Raw genomic sequence first — 19228 nt, 5'->3', positions numbered from 1 at the left:
TGTTTTGTTTTTTAAACATTTTTATTAGCACTTTATGCACATATCATAAAGTTCGGTAATTCAATCATATCAGGAAGAGTTGTACAATAGTCATTATATTCAATTCTAGAATATTTTCTTCTTCCTCATAATCATTGTTATTCATGTAATTTTTTTTTTCTGAGGCAAAAATATACACAAGAGAAAATTCTCCAATTCCACAACTTCTACTTGTATAATTCAGTGTCATTGATTATACTCTTCACACTGTACAGCCATTATTGATATCCTTTTCCAAATTATTCCACCACCGCTGACATAAACTCATTGCCCTCTACACAATAACTCTTTCGCCTTCACCTGTGGTAGCTTTTGTTAGAGCTTTCTTTCTTTTCTTTCTTTGCATGGTTTTCTTGATATAGTATCCACATATCATATACTTCCATGGTTAAATCACTTGTACAATGAGTTATATAATCACAATCCATTCTTGTGCTCCCTCCCGCATTCATTATTTCTTCCCCAAATCCTCCTTATCTCACTCTCCTTATTTCGCAACCCTGCATTCTCTATGAACTCTTGCTTCAGTTATTATCTTTATGAATCTGCTCCTGTGTTTCACAAACTGGGAAGCCCAACAGAAACAATCAAAAACAAAATAATGTGGTAAGGATAAAATAATAATATAAAAATACAAATAATGAGTTAAGAAAGAAAAGACCACCATCAATATTTAAAAGTCCAGGGAAGAAACTTTTGTCATAGAACATGCAAGAAATACTCGAGCCTAGAACAAATTCAGGTTGCAAGAGGGAGGTCACCTGACAAGTATCAAGTGTGATCCAGCATAATCAAGTTTACAATGATCTCTATATAATAGTAAAGTTGTTTGAGGCCCTTGCTTGTGGCTAGAGGGGATCTGCCAGAGGCTTAAAGTGACTGGATATTCTGCAGATGGGTTTTGGGCTTCCACTGTCATCCATAGCCTTCTACAAATTGGGTGTTCACAATTTAAGTTCTGATACTTTTCCCTTTGTCATATTTGGATTTTGTTATTGTCATCTTTGGATCACTCAGCTTGTAATGATTCTTCCATGTGGACTTAGTTGACTCCTCTCTTAGATGACTGCTTGTTTGAATACAAGCCTTTAAGACTCCAGACACTATTCCAATTGATAGCCAAGCACCATCTGCTCTCTTTACCACACTCAATGAACATTTCATGAAGGTGAGTATGGAGCAGGGTCATGTTTTCAGAACTAACTGTTCTTGAATTGGGGCTGTAGTTAAATAGGAGCCCAGAATCCATCTGCTTGTCCAGGAGATATGCACAACTCAGGATTACTTTGGCAGTCCTATTATGACAAAATCAAACCCCCATAAGAACAACTACACCAACAACAGCAACAAACCAACCAGCAAACAAGGAAACAACAACAAAACGGTAAGAAAACAAAAACCCATAGAAACAAAAAAGTAAAACATTGCCAATCATCCCCTTGCGGTATAAGGAGATTACGCGCATAACATCAACAATTTTCCAATGACACAGCACTCCGTGTTCAGCTTTTTTACCTACAACGTATCTTTCATTTTAGCTACTGTACAGTCAAGAACAAGTTCAGAATCTCTTCTGATGTCCAGTGTTTTTTTTTTCTTATCATTTTAATTATTTTTTACTTTCTTGATTATGTTTTTTTATTAAATATTTTTATTGGGGACTCTTCCAGCCCTTATCACAATCCATACATTCATCCATTGTGGCAAGCACATTTGTACACATGTGGCTGAGTTAGACAGGGTTCTCTAGAGAGATAAAACCAAATTGCTGATAATTTAATATATTTATTTATAAAGATAATTAGATATATAACAAGAAATGAACTGTTAAATCATATACAGAAAAATATATAATACAAGAAATAAACAGTTAAATTATAAAGCACTACAAATGGCTCAGTGCAACTCACGTCCGTGAGAGAAAGTTGAGAGACTAGCAGTCCTTCAAGTCCAGTCTGCTGCCAGATCTTCCTCTATTTGTAGAGAGAGCTAGGCTATGTCAGCACAGCAGCCAATCACAAGGCAGGTCACCAACCACCATTCCCCAGCTCCAGAGATGTCTTAAAGGGACCTCAACTTACAGCGACACAGTCCACAGGGTAGGCGTCCCACAGGTAGTGTAGCCTTTAAATTGAGGCACAGAACAAGCAAGGCAGCCGCACACTGGTCCAATGATCACAGAGCGAGAGACAAGAAAGGCAAGGCTCACCAAGCCATTTATCTCTCTGCCCTTCAGTTAATCCCACTTGTGTTTATCAGCCAGGCTGGCACAATAAACTATCTCAGTGGCCATCATCATTTTCAAAGTATTTTCTTTCTACTTGAGTCCTTGATAGCAATTCCTCTGTTATCTCACAACTCTGATGTTCATTTTTAGTCAACTGATTCTTGATGCTCTCTAAATTTAGGTGGGATCTACACAATGTCATGCTTTGGCTTTCATAGGCTTCTTATATTCATTTTCTTCAGCTTCATCAAAAAATTAAATCTGAGTAATTGATGCTCTACTCTGCACTTGGCCCTGGGCTTTGTTCTGACTTATGATGAGCTTCTTCATTGTCTCTTTCCATAAATGTAGTCAATTTGTTTTCTGTATATTCCATCTGGTGAAGTCTATGTGTCCAGTTGCCATTTGTATTGTTATAAAAGGATTTTTTGCATTGATCCTACAAAGTTGTATTGTGCAACCTTAAGTGTTGTTCATATTACCAAGGGTATGTTTTCCAATGTCTAATCCTCCTTTATTTCCAGCTTTAACATTCCAAATGTCAGCAATTATCCATGCATCTTGATTGATATTTGATCAATTTCAGACTGCAGAAGTTGGCAAAATTTTCAGATTCTTCATCACTACTAGCTTTACTGTAGGTGTGTACATTTGATTAATAGTAGCTGTGTTAAGTTGGGTTCTATAGAGGAGCAAAACCAGTGAAGCTTGTATGTGTTGTACAAGAGGGGACCCCCCCCCAAATTGAATTTTTTTTTCAAAGCTATGTATTTAAATTTTTTTTACAAAACCACCTTATCACCTTCACAGTACTCTCCATTATGCTTAATACATTTGTCAAATCTGCGATTCCATTCTTGGAAACATTTTTTAAACTCATTTGTTTGGATGGCTGAAAGCACCTCCCTTGTCTTTTTCTCTACCTCTTTCCTATCATCAAATCAATGTCCTTTTATGTCCCTCTGCATTCGAGGAAACAAAAAGAAGTCACACAGAGTGAGGTCAGGTGAGTAAGGTGTGTGGGGCAAGAGAGGCATGCTCTTTTTTGCCAAAAACTGGTGCACTGAGATGGCTATGTGAGCAGGTGCATTGTCCTGGTGGCAAAACCAACCCCCAGGGTCTGCCACAAATCAGGTCTTTTTTGTCACACACTGTTACACAGTCTTTTCAGAACCTCTAAATAGAAAGCTTGACTAACAGTCTGACCTGGTAGAACAAACTCCAAGTGCAGTATAAGTTGACATTTTTTTCTGTTCAGGAAATCCAGAACAAGGTTTGTCATCAGTCTCGACATCTCACCTTTTTTGAAATGAGAAAACCACTTGCACACTTAAGTTTTTCCAGAGTGCTGTCCTTGTAAGCTGTGTGCAACATCACAACAGTTTCTGTAGCATTTGTTCCCCAAGCAGGAAACAAAATTTCACCGCCTGGGAAGGAAGTACCTGGTGGTCTATTTCTGAGAAATGTAAACAGTAAAACTTGAAGAGCAGAGAGAAAATAGAGATCATCCACTTTATTTTTCACTTGTCATGAGGTAGCAGACACTTGTAATATTTCTAATTCTTTGTTTTTTTTGGTGACTTATTTTGTTTAGAGGTTAACATATGAAGAAAGAATGGCTCGTCGACTACTGGGTGCCGATAGTGCAACTGTCTTTAATATTCAGGAGCCAGAGGAGGAAACAACTAATAATCAGGTACAATGTGACTTTCAACGTCTTCCAAAAATAACCATCCCTTCTCCCTATACTCTTTTGGATGCTATTCTTGAAGTCAGTTTGTGAAAATTAGAAAACAAGTCACAGAACAGCAGGATTCATATCATCAGTCCATCTCATAGTATTTATCGAGCACTTATAAGTATCAGACACTGTGTTAAGTGATTCATGGGCTAATTTTAATGATACCTATTCTATTTATCTTCTCACGATAAATTTATTCTCAAATATCTGTTCATTTTACCTGTCTTGTGCTTTAATGTGAAAATGTTTTTGCATAGAGGAAAACATTTTCACTGAGATTACTAAAAATAATTGCAGATATTCCCCCTTATAGATTTAATATCCAAAGTAAAATACTTATGTAGAGAAAAGACTGTTCTTATTTTCTTTCTCTTATTTTTATAAATCACATGTCAGCAGAAGGCTAACATACTGTTTTTGTCCCCTGCTGCTGAGTTGGAACTGACTTAATGACAGTAGGGTTTTTGTTTGTTTGTTTGTCTTCCACCAAAAGAGTAACTTATGGAGGCTGTTTTACAATCTTTACTGCCTCTATTCCTAACTTCCATATGGAATTATGCTGTCTGGAAAGTTTCAAACTCTGAAAGGTTTTTTTCCATGTTAAATATTACTACCACAAAAGTTTTATCTAAGAAAACTAGGAATCTTACTATTATATTCTTTCTATTTCTATTAATAGTCTTCACATCTTTCTCCTATCCTTACAGGAAATCGAGTCCCCGCATGCTTCTGTAGGGAGTCCTCTGGATGGTCAAAAGGTTAAGCTTTCCACCTTTCTTCTCCTACCCAGTTTGTTTGTGTCTGTTCTTCCTTTCTTAGAATCTAGCTGTCTCCTCTGCCCCTTGCTAATGATAACATTTTTTGGATGCTAGGACTTAAAGATAATGGTATGATCAGCACGTATTTTAACTTAATATCATATTAACAAAATTAGTGATGTGATTGCTATCATTATTACTCACGAAGTTGAATATAATTCATATTTACTTCATCAATGAATACACTGAACATTAAATTATGAAAATTGTTCTCACATCTTATACTTGTGTAGGGAAAATTAAATTACTGATTTTACATTGCTGAATGTACCACAACCCATGGCATGATTTTGCAGTTTATTCATTCCATTACATGTCTCCTCCTCACAAGCTACAACTGGTTTGTTTCTTTTCCTTGAAGGCTGATTAGCTTATTCTAGGGAAAAGCTAGTTTAAAATGTTTTTATTATTAAATGGAGTTTGTTTGTTTGTTTTTTAATGGGTTCCCCTGCAAATGTAAGCAAGAGAACTGTTGGATCTACCTTAATTCTCATTGGAAGGTGATGGGTCATGTTGTAGTTTTATGGAGTGTGGAAGTAGTTTCTCATAGCTGCCCAGCAAAGACGGGGTATGGAGGCGATGTAAGTGAAAACAAAGCGTGATGCTGCCTTTTCTGCATCCTCCTTTGGTAAATGCAGTGCAGTATTGCAGTTTATGCCACGTGAGCTCTGGAACTCAGTTCTTGGGAAGATATGCTCCATTCTGAGTTAATGCTTAGCCTTTGGAGAGAGATTCATGGTCCACTGTTGTATTGCTGTGAGCAGTGCAGGAATGCCTAGCTTTTGCTTTTCCTCTCCTCCACCACCACCCCTTTCCATTCCCTGCCTAGCCAAAATATTGAGGAAAAAATAGAAAGATGTTCATCTGCAGATTTTTTTTTCTTTTTTGGACGATGGGTCTTGAAGACAATGAAATACCATATACCAGTATACTTACTTCCAGATGTTTTTTGTTTTATATGGGATTGAAATGGGCTCAGACTTGTTTTTTAAGCTCTATGGTAAAAGCCTTTTGAGTGTCTCTTTGGAGAGGAGGATAAATATCGGGAAGGGCTGGATTGCTAATATGCCCTTTCTTTGTTTAATGCAGGAATACAAAGTCTCCAGCTGTGAACAGAGACTCATCAGTGAGATAGAGTACAGGCTGGAAAGGTCTCCCGTGGATGAGTCAGGTGATGAGGTTCAGTACGGAGATGAGCCTGTGGAAAATGGAGTGGCGCCATTCTTTGAGGTGAAGCTGAAACATTACAAAATCTTTGAGGGAATGCCTGTGACTTTCACATGCAGAGTGGCTGGTAACCCAAAGCCAAAGGTGAGCCAAAAACATCACTTTTTACAAGTCGTATTTTCTGAGAAAATGCTGAACTTCCAAAACATACATAGCATATGCTGTAGGATGAGATACAGACTACCTTTCTCCAGATCCCTGATGTAAAATCTTGTGTACGCCTTAAGTTCAAGGCCAATGAGCCCTGCTGACACAGTGGATAAGCAGAGGACCAGCAGTTCCAAACTACCAGCTGCTCTGTAGGAGAAAGATGTGGCGGTCAGCTATCACAGAGGGTCTTGACAACCCTCGGGGAGGGGCGGGGCTGGGGGTGGTGGGGGTGGGGGTGGTGTACTGTGTCTTACAGGATCACAATGAGTCAGAATCGACTCAGCAGCAGTGTTTGGTTTTGCAGAGTTAAGTTCAGGGCCATCTTCAGAAGGCATTAGAAACCAGAAGAAAGGAGTGATGTAACATAGTAGGAAGTTAATAGTTGAGTTCTAATTGAGGAATTGACAAAGAGCTTTTCACACATCTACATCATGTACTGCTCATGTGAGGTTGTCATTGTTAATCACAAATTGCAAATACCTAAAATGATGCTTCCTCCTACATCCCCATTTTCATGAAATTTATAAAGTTTCATAACCCAGGGTTGAAAGCTACCCTTGGCAGCATTGCCTGTGCATGGTCCGCTAGGAATTGTATGGCTTTAGTGTACATGTTTCAGTCAACTGACTGGAAGAGATCCATATTTCCCATTCCAAAGGTGCCTCAAAAGAATGCTCAAACTATAAAACAATATCATTGATATTGCAGGGAAGTGAAATTTTGCTGAAGATTATCCAACAATGGTTGCAGCAGTTTACGTAAAGGGAGCTGCCAGAGGTTCAGGCCAGATGTAGATGAGGAAATGGAACAAGGTTTACTATTGCTGATGTCAGATAGAGCTTGGCTGACAGCTAATAATACCAGAAAGATGTTTACTTATTTCATTGACTGGATCATAACAAACTATGAAGAGCCTTGAGAAGAATGGGAATTCCAGAGCGCTTCATCGTGCTCAGGTAGTAACCTGTACATGCTTCCAGAGGCAGTAAAGTGAACAGGACAAGGGAATGATTTAAAGTCAAGAAAGGTGTGTATCAGAGTTGTATCCTCTCAACATATTTATTCAGTCTGCATGCTGAACAAATAATCAGAGAAGCTGAATTATATGAACAATAATGTAGCATCAAGATTAGAGGAAGTCTTATTAGCAACCTGTGATATGCAAATGACACAACTTTGCTTGCTGAAAGTGAGGCGGGCTTAGAGCACTTGCTGATGAAGAGCAAAGTTTGCAGTCTTCAGTATGGATTACAACTCAGTGTAAAGAAAACAGAATCTTCACAACCGGACCAATAAATAACATGATGATAAGTGGAGAAAAGATTGAAGTTGTCAAGGATTTCATCTTGTTGAGATCCACAATCAGTGCTCAAGGAAGCAGCAGTTAAGAAATCTAACAACACATTACAATGAATTAGTCTGCTGCATAAGGCCTCTTTAAAGTGCTGTAAAGCAAGGCTGTAACTGAGAACTAAGGTGTGCCTGACCCAAGCCATGGTATTTTCCATTGCTTCATATGCATGTGAAAGTTGGACATTAAATAAGGATGACCGAAGTAAAATTAATGCATTTGAACGATGTTGTTGGCTAAGATTATGGAAAGTACAATGGGCTGTCAAAAAAGCAAACAAATCAGTCTTGGAAGAAGCATAGCCAGAATGCTCCTTAGAAGCAAGGAGGTGAGGCTCTGTCTCAAATAGTGTAGACATGTTACCAAGAGAAGACACAATGTCCCTGAGAAGGACATTATGGAGGGGCAGCAAGAAATAGGAAGATTCTCAATGAGATGGGTTGACATGGTGGCTGCAAAATGGACTAAAACATAAGAACAATTATAAGGATGGCACAGGATTGGATGGTGATTTGTTCTGTTGTCCACAGGGTCATTAGGAGTTAGAACGAACTTGATGGCACCCAACAACAGTTTACACATTTAAGTCTTTAATCCATTTTTAATCTGTTTTCGTGCATGGTGTGAGGCAAGGATCCTGTTTCATGTTTCTGCATGTGGAAATCCAAGTTTCTTAACAACATTTATTGAAGAGACTTTTCTTTCCCCATTGGACTTAGCACCTTTGTCCAAAATCAGTTGACTATAGATTGTGGATTTATTTCTGAACTTTATTCCTTAGGTCTAAGGAGCCTATATACTCTCTTACTAGTTAATCGTGTTTCCTTTCACAGATCTATTGGTTTAAGGATGGGAAGCAGATCTCTCCAAAGAGTGAACACTACATTATTCAAAGAGATCTTGGTGGGACCTGCTCTCTGCAGACCATAGCTTCCACTTTAGATGACGACGGGAACTACACCATTATGGCTGCAAACCCTCAGGTGAAGATGGCTATGGGCTGGTGTAGTAGAGTCCTTTGTATAGTCCTTACAAGCATTTAATTGGACACTAAAACTATTCAATTAAAAAGTAGAGTCATAGTTCTTTGACTTATAAAACTACATTTTGAAATTCTACATCTATCTTGGTTTCAAAGGGTAGAAAAGATATTTGTTGTGTATTTATGTATCTCAGTAGGTGTTCATCTGCAGGAATGATTTGGGTGCAGTTATGCATTCTTTTCATAACCATTGCTGAGGGCCCAGTATGTACAACTACTGTGTACCATATAGATGATGGTGTTTCAGTGGTGCACAAGACAATGCCCCAAAGAAACAAACACAGATAATATCACTTCTGGTAGGATTAAGTTCTGTGAAGAAAACGAAGGATATGAGGACTGGCGTGCATAGCTCACATCAAATAGTTAACAAAAATCACAGGAAATTACCTACCACAACAGACACATATATGTACATCAGTGACAGTTAAGTAATGTGTAAGGGTGGACAAAGTATAAGTTTGATAGTACCTACCTATATATAGCATTCAGTAAATATTCGGTTTCTATTAAAACATTTTCTCTCCTGTATTTGCCTTTATGTTTATGATCAAAAAATCATTTGACTGTTTAGGGTTTAATAGTGGGCTACAGGCTATCATGATCCTATTTCAAACCAGTAAATTCTATTTTATTAAGCATCTTGAATATTTTAGACACTGCACTAAGTACAGAGGACACAAAAATAAGTAAGATGTAATTTTCTAACATAAGAACTCAATGTGTTACAGGCTAATTACGTCCCCAGAAATTGTGTAGATATTTTTTTAAAGGAGGATAAAAATAAAAATTAGAATATATAACTAATGAAAATTAGCCAGCAATTTTCTTATCTTTTAAAGACTTCTGATTTGTTTATATCATATCCATTGTTTATTATCTTTTGAAAGAAAATAATACATATAAATTTAGCAATGCTTACAAACTTTTAAGAGTTTGTACACTGCTTATGGTTTTTGGAATGTTTTCATCATATAAAGTATTTTTCTATAATAGTATTAGGGTTTGAATAAAATTCAAATTATGTAGCTAATCAATTGTGACAAAACAGCAAACTTTATCAACAAATAGTGTCCATATGAATATACAATCTGAGATTGTATTTTTAAATAAGTGAATACATGACCATAAAATAAAAACAAACAAAAACTTTAACCTTCATCTAAGAGTTGACATTTTAATATTTATTTGTGTTCACATTTGGTATATGTAGATGCAGGAGTAAAAGTAGAACTTGGTTTTTTTTTTCCTTAAGGGGTTTTCAGTATATTTCCTGGAGTTGAAAAATCTCAATTTCCATTTTCTTCCTATTAAAAACATGATAGGACACTCAATAAAATTTAAAAATTGGCTCCATGTTGTCTTTTATACCTCCCTTCCCCTAGAGAGGCTGAGGTATACTATGGGCATGAAATTAATCTGTGTTCCTTTGTCCTCACAAGTACTAGGATCCTACTATTACTTTCAAGATATTTTTCCTAAAAGGGTTTTTTTTTTTGTTTTGTTGCTATTTTATAGCAATCTGCAATTTTACAGAACAAACAGACATAAATGTAAAACTTGAACCAGACCTACTTTCTAGTCTTCTTCAAGTTATGCGGATGTATTTTTGCACGAAGTTCAGCACTAAGGGCAATGGTGGTCTCGTAGTGTGTGCAAAGTTAAAGACAGCAGGTTAGCCTCAAAAGTCAATAGCCTTTGATCTTTTAAACTCTTTCTGGAAAACTATAATGAAATTAGTAGGTAAAAAGAGGGCTGATGAAGACAGCCTTGGAAACATAAGCCAAGGAGGAGACACAAAAAAGAAGTTATACAGCAGGCTAGGGACACAGAGTGGTGGTGCTGTTTCTGCCAAGCCAAGGGCTGAGCCCACAGTGCAGGATGAAGACTGACCGTTGGCATCAGAAGGTCTCGGTTGGGGTTCCCTCTCTGTCGTGTGGCGCAGACACTTCTGCCTCTCTTGGCCTCAGTTTTGTTTCCTTTGAAATGAGCGTCATTGTACAGATTTAAATGGTGTATGTCAAGTACCGGTACTCACTATACCTCACTCCTGGTACACGTTTGATGAATGTTACTGACTGTCCGTATGTTTACCCAAAGACTTGTCGCCCTGTGCCAGAACAGCAGCTTGTGTTGCTTGCCGAAGCATTTGGAGCCGGGATGGAAAGGGTCAGATGTGTTCCTAGATATTCTGCTCCCACAGGCTAGCTTACGAAAGCAAGCCAGTTGGAGTGGGATGGGATTTCCACCCCACAAGGTGGTGTGTGGTCTTCCTACCTCCTGGCTTTTCCTTCTTAACCCTCTCTTGGGAAACAAGGTCAGCAGCAGATGTGGCTGTGCCATCACTGCCACAGCCGTGAGCTGAAGGATGGGACACTCCCTCCTGACAGCGGATTCGAGCCACACGTGAAGCTGGGAAGCTTGCTCTCTGCAAGCTCTCTGCAGCCCAGAGAAAGCCACGGAGAGAGCGATCCCTGCCCTCGCCCCAGGCCCCAGCGAGTCCTGCTGCTTCACCACATCTCAGGCTAACACGATGGTTAACTGTCTCTGTCTTTACCTTTACTATCTGGAGAGAAGACAAAGAAAGGAGATGTGAACCTGTTTATATCACATTGCACCAACTCCCTCCTTTCTGGTGGCACTGTAAGTCAGGCTTCTAATCCATCCGCGGCAGTTCCACAGGGAAAAGGAGGCTGTCTGCTCCCGGAAAGGTTTCTCTCTCAGAAACTCCATAGAGGGTTGCTATGGTTTAGAATGGATTTGATGGCAGTGGGATTGTTTTCTTTTGATTTTTTTCTAACAGAATATTTTGTTCTATGATTTAGGCATAGGGGACTATGACTTCTCTGGGTCTATAGACCACCACCAGCACCATGCCCGACAGAGCCCGAGTCAAAATGATCAAAGCAGTCCCTAGGACCTAGAATTCTGTCTCCGTGTGTGCTGATCACCAGAAGGCAGGACTCAGTCTTCTTTCCACCTAAGCAGCAGCAACAGACGAAGGAAGGAAAACTCAGGAGCAAAATCTGAAGAGCTCCTCCAGAACACTGTGTAGATCGGTCTGCACGACCCGTTGTCCTTATTTGGGAGATGTCTTTGTATCTTTGCCTCTAGAGAGTGCATGTGATTCCAAGTCCCTGAGCATATTCACTCACTGCCACGCCCTGCTATCAAGTCAATTCCAACTCACAGGGACCCTACAGGACCCTGGAGCGTTCCAGTTGGTTTCCAAGACAGTGTTCACTCTTTACTGAAGTGCATAGCCTCTTCTTTTTCCCACAGAGCACCTGGTGATTTCAAGCTGTTGACCTTGCGGTTAGCAGCCCAATGCATAACCAGTACGCCATCAGACCTCGGAGCGTATTAACGGGTGCATTGTAATTCCCAGGGAAATACCTGCCTTTCTATCCTGGGATCTTTAGTAATGCTACAGCCAAATATGCCAGGTGCTGATTTTGTGAGATCACTTACCAATGGAAAGAAGTTTACTTTACCCACCAGGAAAAACAAAGTGGGACTATAAAAACTGATAAGTGGCAGACCACTGTTATCTCTAACTCAGGGCAGAAGTTATCATTTGCTGCTGTAGAAATACATTACAGAAATTTTCTTCTCAGCTTTATAGCATCTGCTATTGTATATTATTTTCCTATTTTCTTTCTTGGTAAATTAGAAGCTGGTTGAAACAAAACATCATAGGTAGACCCTGAAAGAAAAATTGAAAAGTAAAAGCTAAAGCTTTCCAAATGTTAAAGCCAAATGCATAATGTATAGTCAACAGAAAACAGAAGTTAAAGCCCCGCTCTTTTGATGTTCTTTGGTTACCTTGAATTTTTTTCCTAATTCCCAAAGTAGTTAGGTTTGAGAAGGAGACCACGACATCTCTTTCTCTAGCATAGTGTAGACTCCACGATGTGAAAGGACCAAGGGAAAGGGGAATGGACTGGAGTGGAAAACTTTGTTGGGTAATGAAACACAGACGGCAGTGGAAAATAACGACAGAAAACAGCCAAGAGAAAGGGTGAGAACCAAGGAAGGAGAAAAATGCTAACATTCAGTAGAATATTTTATAGAATATGATATTTTCCCACCTGGGTTAATCTTCTGGGAATAAGAAACATTTCAGCTATTGTTGACTGCATCCAAACTCTGTGTGATGGAACACACAGCTCTAAACATGTCCTGACTGGGCTGTGTCTTGCCCTGGCTGTGTGCGGCTCAAGCAATTCATGAGAGACCAAAGCAACCACATAGTTTAGTGAAATACTGAGTGATTATGCAGTATCACAGCAAGCATGATGCCAAAAGGAACCTCACAAATAGTTTATTTTAGACTCTAATCCTATCTTAAAGACACAACTAAATCTAAACATGAATGTTTTGCTTGGTTTTGTTGTGTTGCTAAGTTACTTTGTATTGCATTTGAGTTTTGGAATGGCTGTTTTGCAGCTTGATGCTTCCTCAAATTGTGTTATGTATATTAGTGGAAAGCTCTTAGGAGGACCTATGTGCCACAGGTTAAATTTCATAAACTATGAAATATAAATGTTATTCCCATATAATGTAAATAGCTGGCCTTGCATGTGGGAGAAATCAAATAATCCTCACAAGCTGGATATTTAATGCAGAATCACTTCAAAAGTCAAGCTTAGTGGTTGCACTGTAGCTTTAAATCCTGTGGATTTGTTTGGGATAGAAAAGTAACACACAGCTGACTTAAATATAAAAATTTGGTTTGTTGATTGTGCTTTGTTTTGGCATTATACTTTCCTGGCTTATTTCAAGCTTTAAACGTTCGCTTCCATCACTACTACATGTGGCAATAATAACGCAGATAGAAATGAGAAATCTAGTAAAAGCAAATGCAGCAGCATTAATGTGCAGCAGAGCCTACTAATTATGATGATTACTGAGATTTAATTGGTACATTTCATATGATTAGAAATTAGTTAACTCTAATTCTGTGTGACTGTAAGATGATTCTCATTAAAGAAAGATATTCACATTTTATCGTTTGAACTTTTAATTAGTATACATTAGAAGTATCACTACAAAAATACTTTCACTGAATTCTGGATATTTTTTTCCAATAAAAAAACGTCAAAATTATACTGTTTCCTAGGATGATTTCTAAATATTTTTGGTCACTTATTGACACATAGCATATTTAGTCATGAGCACTATATTAAGTCAAACTATTAATTCTGCTTTCTAAAGACCATTCCCCCCTCTTCGTGTTCAGAATTGAGGGGAGAATTAGTGTAGGAATAAAAATTATGGCACATGAGAACATATTCTTGTGTCTGAAGTTTGGGAGAGGGAAGAAAAGATTCTAGGACAACGGTTGTGTATGTAATTCAAAGGAGTAGCAGTGGAAATCTTGAAAATGGTACAGAAATGTGTACTTTTTCTAAAATAGCATGCCTGCTAGTTTGTCTTAGTCTAGGATTCACCCCCCCCAAATCAAGCCTGTTGCCCTTGAATCTGCTCTAAGTCGTGCAGACACCGTATGTTATGGAACAGAGCAGCTCTGAGATTTTCTCAACTGGGCTGTTACAGCAGTAGACTGCCAGGGTCTTCGTCTGCTCTGCTGAAACCTGTTCGTCAGGGTGACCCTGCTGCTACTTGGAATTCTCCCAACATTGTAACCATATGCAACCTAGCACAGAATGACAAGTCAGTCTCTGGTCAGATGGAATTGATTTGTAGATTTTGAGCTAGTTTAGGGAATCCCAAGCGTATGACAAGAGTTCAGCATGAGAGATACTGGTGTCATGTGGCTTGAGCTCTAAATATAATAAAATTAGATATTTCCACGCAGCATGGAAATGTTCAATAAACACATTGAGGCTTGAATAGCAAATCTTGTGATTGTTAGAGGGAGGCACGTGTCGAATGGTATAAGACTAGTTGCGTTGTGTGTCTTTACAACTACCTCTTTCTCTTGGGAACTCCTAATTCTGATACGCCCCTGCGTCTGCATTTCCTGAGTGCTTCTTGCACGCCCAGAAGACAAGACTTTGGGATATCTGACTGCAGGCCTGATCTCTACGGAATCCTGCTGAGTTTTTGTTTTGTTTCGTTTCATTTTGTTTATTTTTTCCCCCTTGTTCCTTCCGACATCAGTACCCTTCTGAGCACCATTTGTTACCGGTGGAAATGGGAGCCAATGGGGGCATTTTAGTGCAAGTGTAGAGCGCGTGAGGGCTACAAGTCACCCTCAGAGATAATTAACTAAGCCTCACTTTTGCTCTCCTGCTGTCCCTTTTGACGAAATCAGAAATGGGATGGATATATACTCGCAGTGAAGAGAGGGTCGCTTATATTTGAATGTATATAGTCTTCTGGTAACTGACGGAAAAACAGAACTAAGGGGAAGGACTGAAGCAAACAAAACCCAAACTAATGGATGGCTTATCCATGTCATCTGGATTCCACACACATTACTTTTATCATTCCCTATGACAGTATTTATCAAACGTTGATGACAAATTTAAGAGATAAAATACAACTTTTTGTTGGACCATTATTGCAAGACCCACGTACTTTAGGTATTTCACGTCTTCCAGTTTTCAAAGCTCAATATGTTCCCTTCGAGTGAACGCGATGTCATATAGACGTGTGTTGCTTTTGCGCCCCCAGGTGCACTTCTAACAGAATGCCCTGCTGACGTCTCTTGCTGTATCGCTTTGGGAAAATTCCACTATCATTTAACAAGTACATTAACTAAAATCACCTGACAGAACACTAACGTCTTTTAGTTTTGATTTCAGAATTGGCCGCCATCCGTAGACACTCGATCATGAAAATAGAGTCATCACGAGACAGTAATATCTTCTGACTCAGTTTCCAGTCCTTCACAGGTTACAATTAAATCCAATAAGGATTGTCCTTGTAGACATGACCCTAAACGGAAAAGCTTATCTAACATTTCAGAGGAAGAACTTGTCTTGTCACCTAAATTTCTAAAATAAATTCAGAATTTTACTGAGCTTACTGTGGGGAAAGTGCATTTCTGAAGAGCGTTGGTGTCCTAATATGAGACACTTCTTTGTTGTGAAATATTTTAAGGAGAACAGGATGATAGACATGGTAGTGTTTAATTGTTAGTAGTTTTGCCTAGCCAATCATTTCTTTTCCTGTTGTCTGACAGGGCCGCATCAGTTGTACTGGACGGCTAATGGTACAAGCTGTCAACCAAAGAGGCCGCAGTCCCCGCTCTCCTTCAGGCCACCCTCACGTCAGAAGGTATTTCAGACGTCTCCTCCCACAGGTGCACTCTGTGTAGTGGAGCCACAAAATCGAATGTTGCTAGAAGACAGTATGACTACGCCTTAGTAAAATCTTGGCTCCTTGATGTTTTCTCTTCTTCAAAATTCAGAAAAGGAACAAAAATGTGTTATTATGTGCGAGGCCTGTCCAAATCTACCATCATTGGTTTGTTCAATGTGACTCATTTTATATGTGAGTAAGTCCTAACTCAACATGAAAACCCTAGTAAATGGTACACAGATATTCAAAACCAAATTTCTGTAACCAACATCTGTGTAGCTTAACCATTATAAGGAACCATCATTAGACATTTCAAAATCAGCTCATTCGTTAATGATCATTTTCTTCCAAAAGAGCATAGTTTAGACTAAACTCTTACAGGTAAGATTTCCTATTTAAAATCTCAAACAAATGTCTGCTAACAGTAGTATGTGTGACTTCTAGTCTGTATATTCCTACCCTTACTTAGAAATGCTGACAGACTAATGAGAGGCAGCAGCAGGGAAAGGGTATTATTTCTTAGTAATACATTTGTGCTTATAAAGAATATGGTGAATCAACTACCCTGTCAGCTTAGGTTCTGATATACACATATTTCAGACAGAGCACCCTCAGAGATTTACAACTAGAAACTAGCAGGCCACAGGTATAAACATCTTTGATGTACAGGAAACACAGGGTAAGCATCAGACCCATGGCGGACTGGAGTCAGAGAGCCATTTATCAACCTTTTAAAAGAGCCTTATTACACCTGACCATGTCCACATTTAATTCTAACTTCATTGTGGCAATATCTGTTCGCAGGAAGGCATGTATCTTTGGCTATACACTCAAAACATATCAAGTCCATTATTTTGCATTATGTTCTTCTGCTTCTTATGTGGATTTCCGTACATTTAAGCTGTTGCATATACCTGTGCTCCTAGAAACATATTTTTCCCTTTAAATTAGGTTTGTGCTTGAAGGAGAGTAAACTATATAAACAAGCTGATAATTACTCACCTGTTACACTGATCTTTCATTTGTTCCACTGTTGTTAGTTAAGTGCTTTAAAACTAAAAATATCCCCTGAAGTCTTCTTCAAACTATAGCTTAACTAGGGAAAAATGTCTGCCTTGAGCTTTATACTTTTTAAAGAACTAGCTGTATGAGATCAAATTGGCAAAAGTGCATCCAAAGATTATAATAACCTTAGGGGCGGACAGTGCATTAACAGGATAGGAACAAGTCACAAAAGGAGGATGAGAATGGTTGCACAATCAAAGAATATTCAGTGACACTAACTGGTGGTACTTGTAGAAACCTGTGCCAAATACAGAGAATGAATTGACCTGAGAGCTTAGGACTGTAGTCTTGGTGGATGCTAAGGTCAATTGACATCACATAGCCAACAAAGACAGTGTTCTACATCCTACTGTGGTTAACAGTGACTCCAAGTCTTCAAAGTTGTGAGCAGCCATTGACGGTTTCTTGGTCTGGAGTGAAAACAAATGAAGAAAACCAAAGACACAAGAAAACCATTTGTCTAAATAGCCAATGGAGCACGTGAACCCCAGCTTCCACAACCCTGAAACGGAAGAACTAGATGGTACCCAACTACCACTGCTGACTGTATGAGGTCCTGGGCAGAGTGGGAGCCAAAGGTGGAACAAAACATAAATCATAAAAAAGACCTGGCTTTCTGGTCTGAAAGGAGGCACCCTTGAGACTATAGTCTTTTGACCAGTGGTTCTCCACCTTCCTAATATTGCGACCCTTTAATACAGTTCCTCGTGTGCTGGTGACTCACAACCATAAATTTCTTTTCTTTTTTTTTTTTTTAAACATTTTATTAGGGGCTCATACAACTGTTATCGCAATCCATACACACATCAATTGTGTAAAGCGCATTTGTACATCATTCTCAAAACATTTTCTCTCCACTTAAACCCCCGACATTAGGTCCTCATTTTTCCCCTCCCTCCCCCATAAAATTATTTTCGTTGCTACTTCATAACTGTAAGTTTGCTACTGTTATGAATCATAATGTAAATACCTGATATGCAGGATATATTTTCATTGTTACATATTGAACATAATTAAAGCATAGTGATTAATCACAAAAACAATATGTAATTATATATTGTGAAATATTTATTTCTAATTACAAATAAATGAAATTTTGTCTTGAAGCATGGTGTAGCATGGGTAACAATCTTAACAACAGTAAACTACATTGCTGCATGTTGCCACAGTATGCATAAAAAGCCAATGTCCGTGGGAAGGTTGAGATAGCTTCTTTCTCACCAGATCAGAAATTCTCGGGGCAGTCTTTGCAAGAGCACAACAAAGATCATCTTCCACATCAGGTCTACTTCTGTATTTAGACTTGATAACCAACAAGCTGGGAAACCCTGTTTCAGAAAGATATGCTGTTGGAAATGGAAGAAAAAGGTGCAGCACAGTCTCAGACAGAACAGGATATGACTACAGACACTTGATCCAGAATTTTGTAACTGTCATTGTACAGAGATCAGTTCTTGCTGCATCGCTGTTAATAAGTTTAATGAACTCTTTTGCTGTCTCAGGAACTTTGACTGTGAATGGGCTTCAGGCAAGTGCAAATGGGGTGTCAGGGAGTTTTGGAAAGTATGAAATTTTGTCTGCAAGTGTGTGCAAGTTTTCGTTCACAGAAATTATCATCATAATCTTTTTGTCTGGTTCAATGTCATGTTCCTCAAAGAAAGCAGATAAGGTAGGCAACATGTAAATTTTATTTTCATCCAATTTTTTTGCCAAAGCTGAAGTTTTATTTGGAATGATCGGATATTTTCAGATAAATCGAGGCATGTTGCATGTGGTCCTTGCAGTGATAAATTTAACTCATTCAAGATGGCAAAGATGTCAGCCAAGTAAGCAATTTTCTGCAGTTCACTTTTATCGCTGAAAAGTGCTTCGAACTGCGGTCTTGCTTTTTTATTTAAAAATGTTTTGAGTTCAACACAAAGCTCAAAAACACATTTTAAAACTTTTCCTCCGACAACCATCTCACTTCAGTGTGAAATCGCATTGTTCGGCGCGTCCAATTCATTGGACAGTTGCGAAAACAATCCACTGTTTAAAGTGCTCGCCTTTACAAAATTGACAGAACTTAGGACGCTTTTCATGACTTGTAACTCTTGTGGCAGTGTCTTCATTGCTATTATTTGCCGATGAATCATACAGTGAGTTCCGATGACTTTTGGTGACTCATTCAATACCAAACCTTGAAATCCAAATCGACATCCTAGCATAGCTGGGGCACCCTCTGTGCTTATGCGCTTTCAGAAATGAACCAACTGTGTCAAATACATTACGTGCAGTAGTTGTCGTTTCAAGTTGG

The 19228-nt window shown here is 38.7% G+C and overlaps 1 protein-coding gene across 3 annotated transcripts in view; it reads left to right on the top strand.

The window, feature by feature from the left end:
* Window positions 1-19228, top strand: part of LOC101655982 (palladin) — a 69459-nt gene that overhangs the window by 31826 nt on the left and 18405 nt on the right. For 2 of the 3 annotated variants that reach the window (XM_030884361.2, XM_045300166.1), the window contains 5 exons: window positions 3861-3962; window positions 4715-4765; window positions 5915-6136; window positions 8387-8536; window positions 15749-15843. In XM_030884361.2, the coding sequence (XP_030740221.1) occupies window positions 3882-3962; window positions 4715-4765; window positions 5915-6136; window positions 8387-8536; window positions 15749-15843 (599 nt within the window). In that variant the 5' untranslated portion in view covers window positions 3861-3881. The remainder of the gene's footprint in view (window positions 1-3860; window positions 3963-4714; window positions 4766-5914; window positions 6137-8386; window positions 8537-15748; window positions 15844-19228) is intronic. The other variant, XM_030884362.2, reaches the window with a different exon arrangement.

This window comes from Echinops telfairi, unplaced genomic scaffold (assembly GCF_000313985.2).
Source record: "Echinops telfairi isolate 266 unplaced genomic scaffold, ASM31398v2 ScPeMD7_5;HRSCAF=22, whole genome shotgun sequence".
Classification (NCBI taxonomy): Eukaryota; Metazoa; Chordata; class Mammalia; order Afrosoricida; family Tenrecidae; genus Echinops; species Echinops telfairi.
The sequence above is the reverse complement of the archived record's forward strand: the minus strand, read 5'-3'. Positions and strand labels throughout refer to the sequence as shown.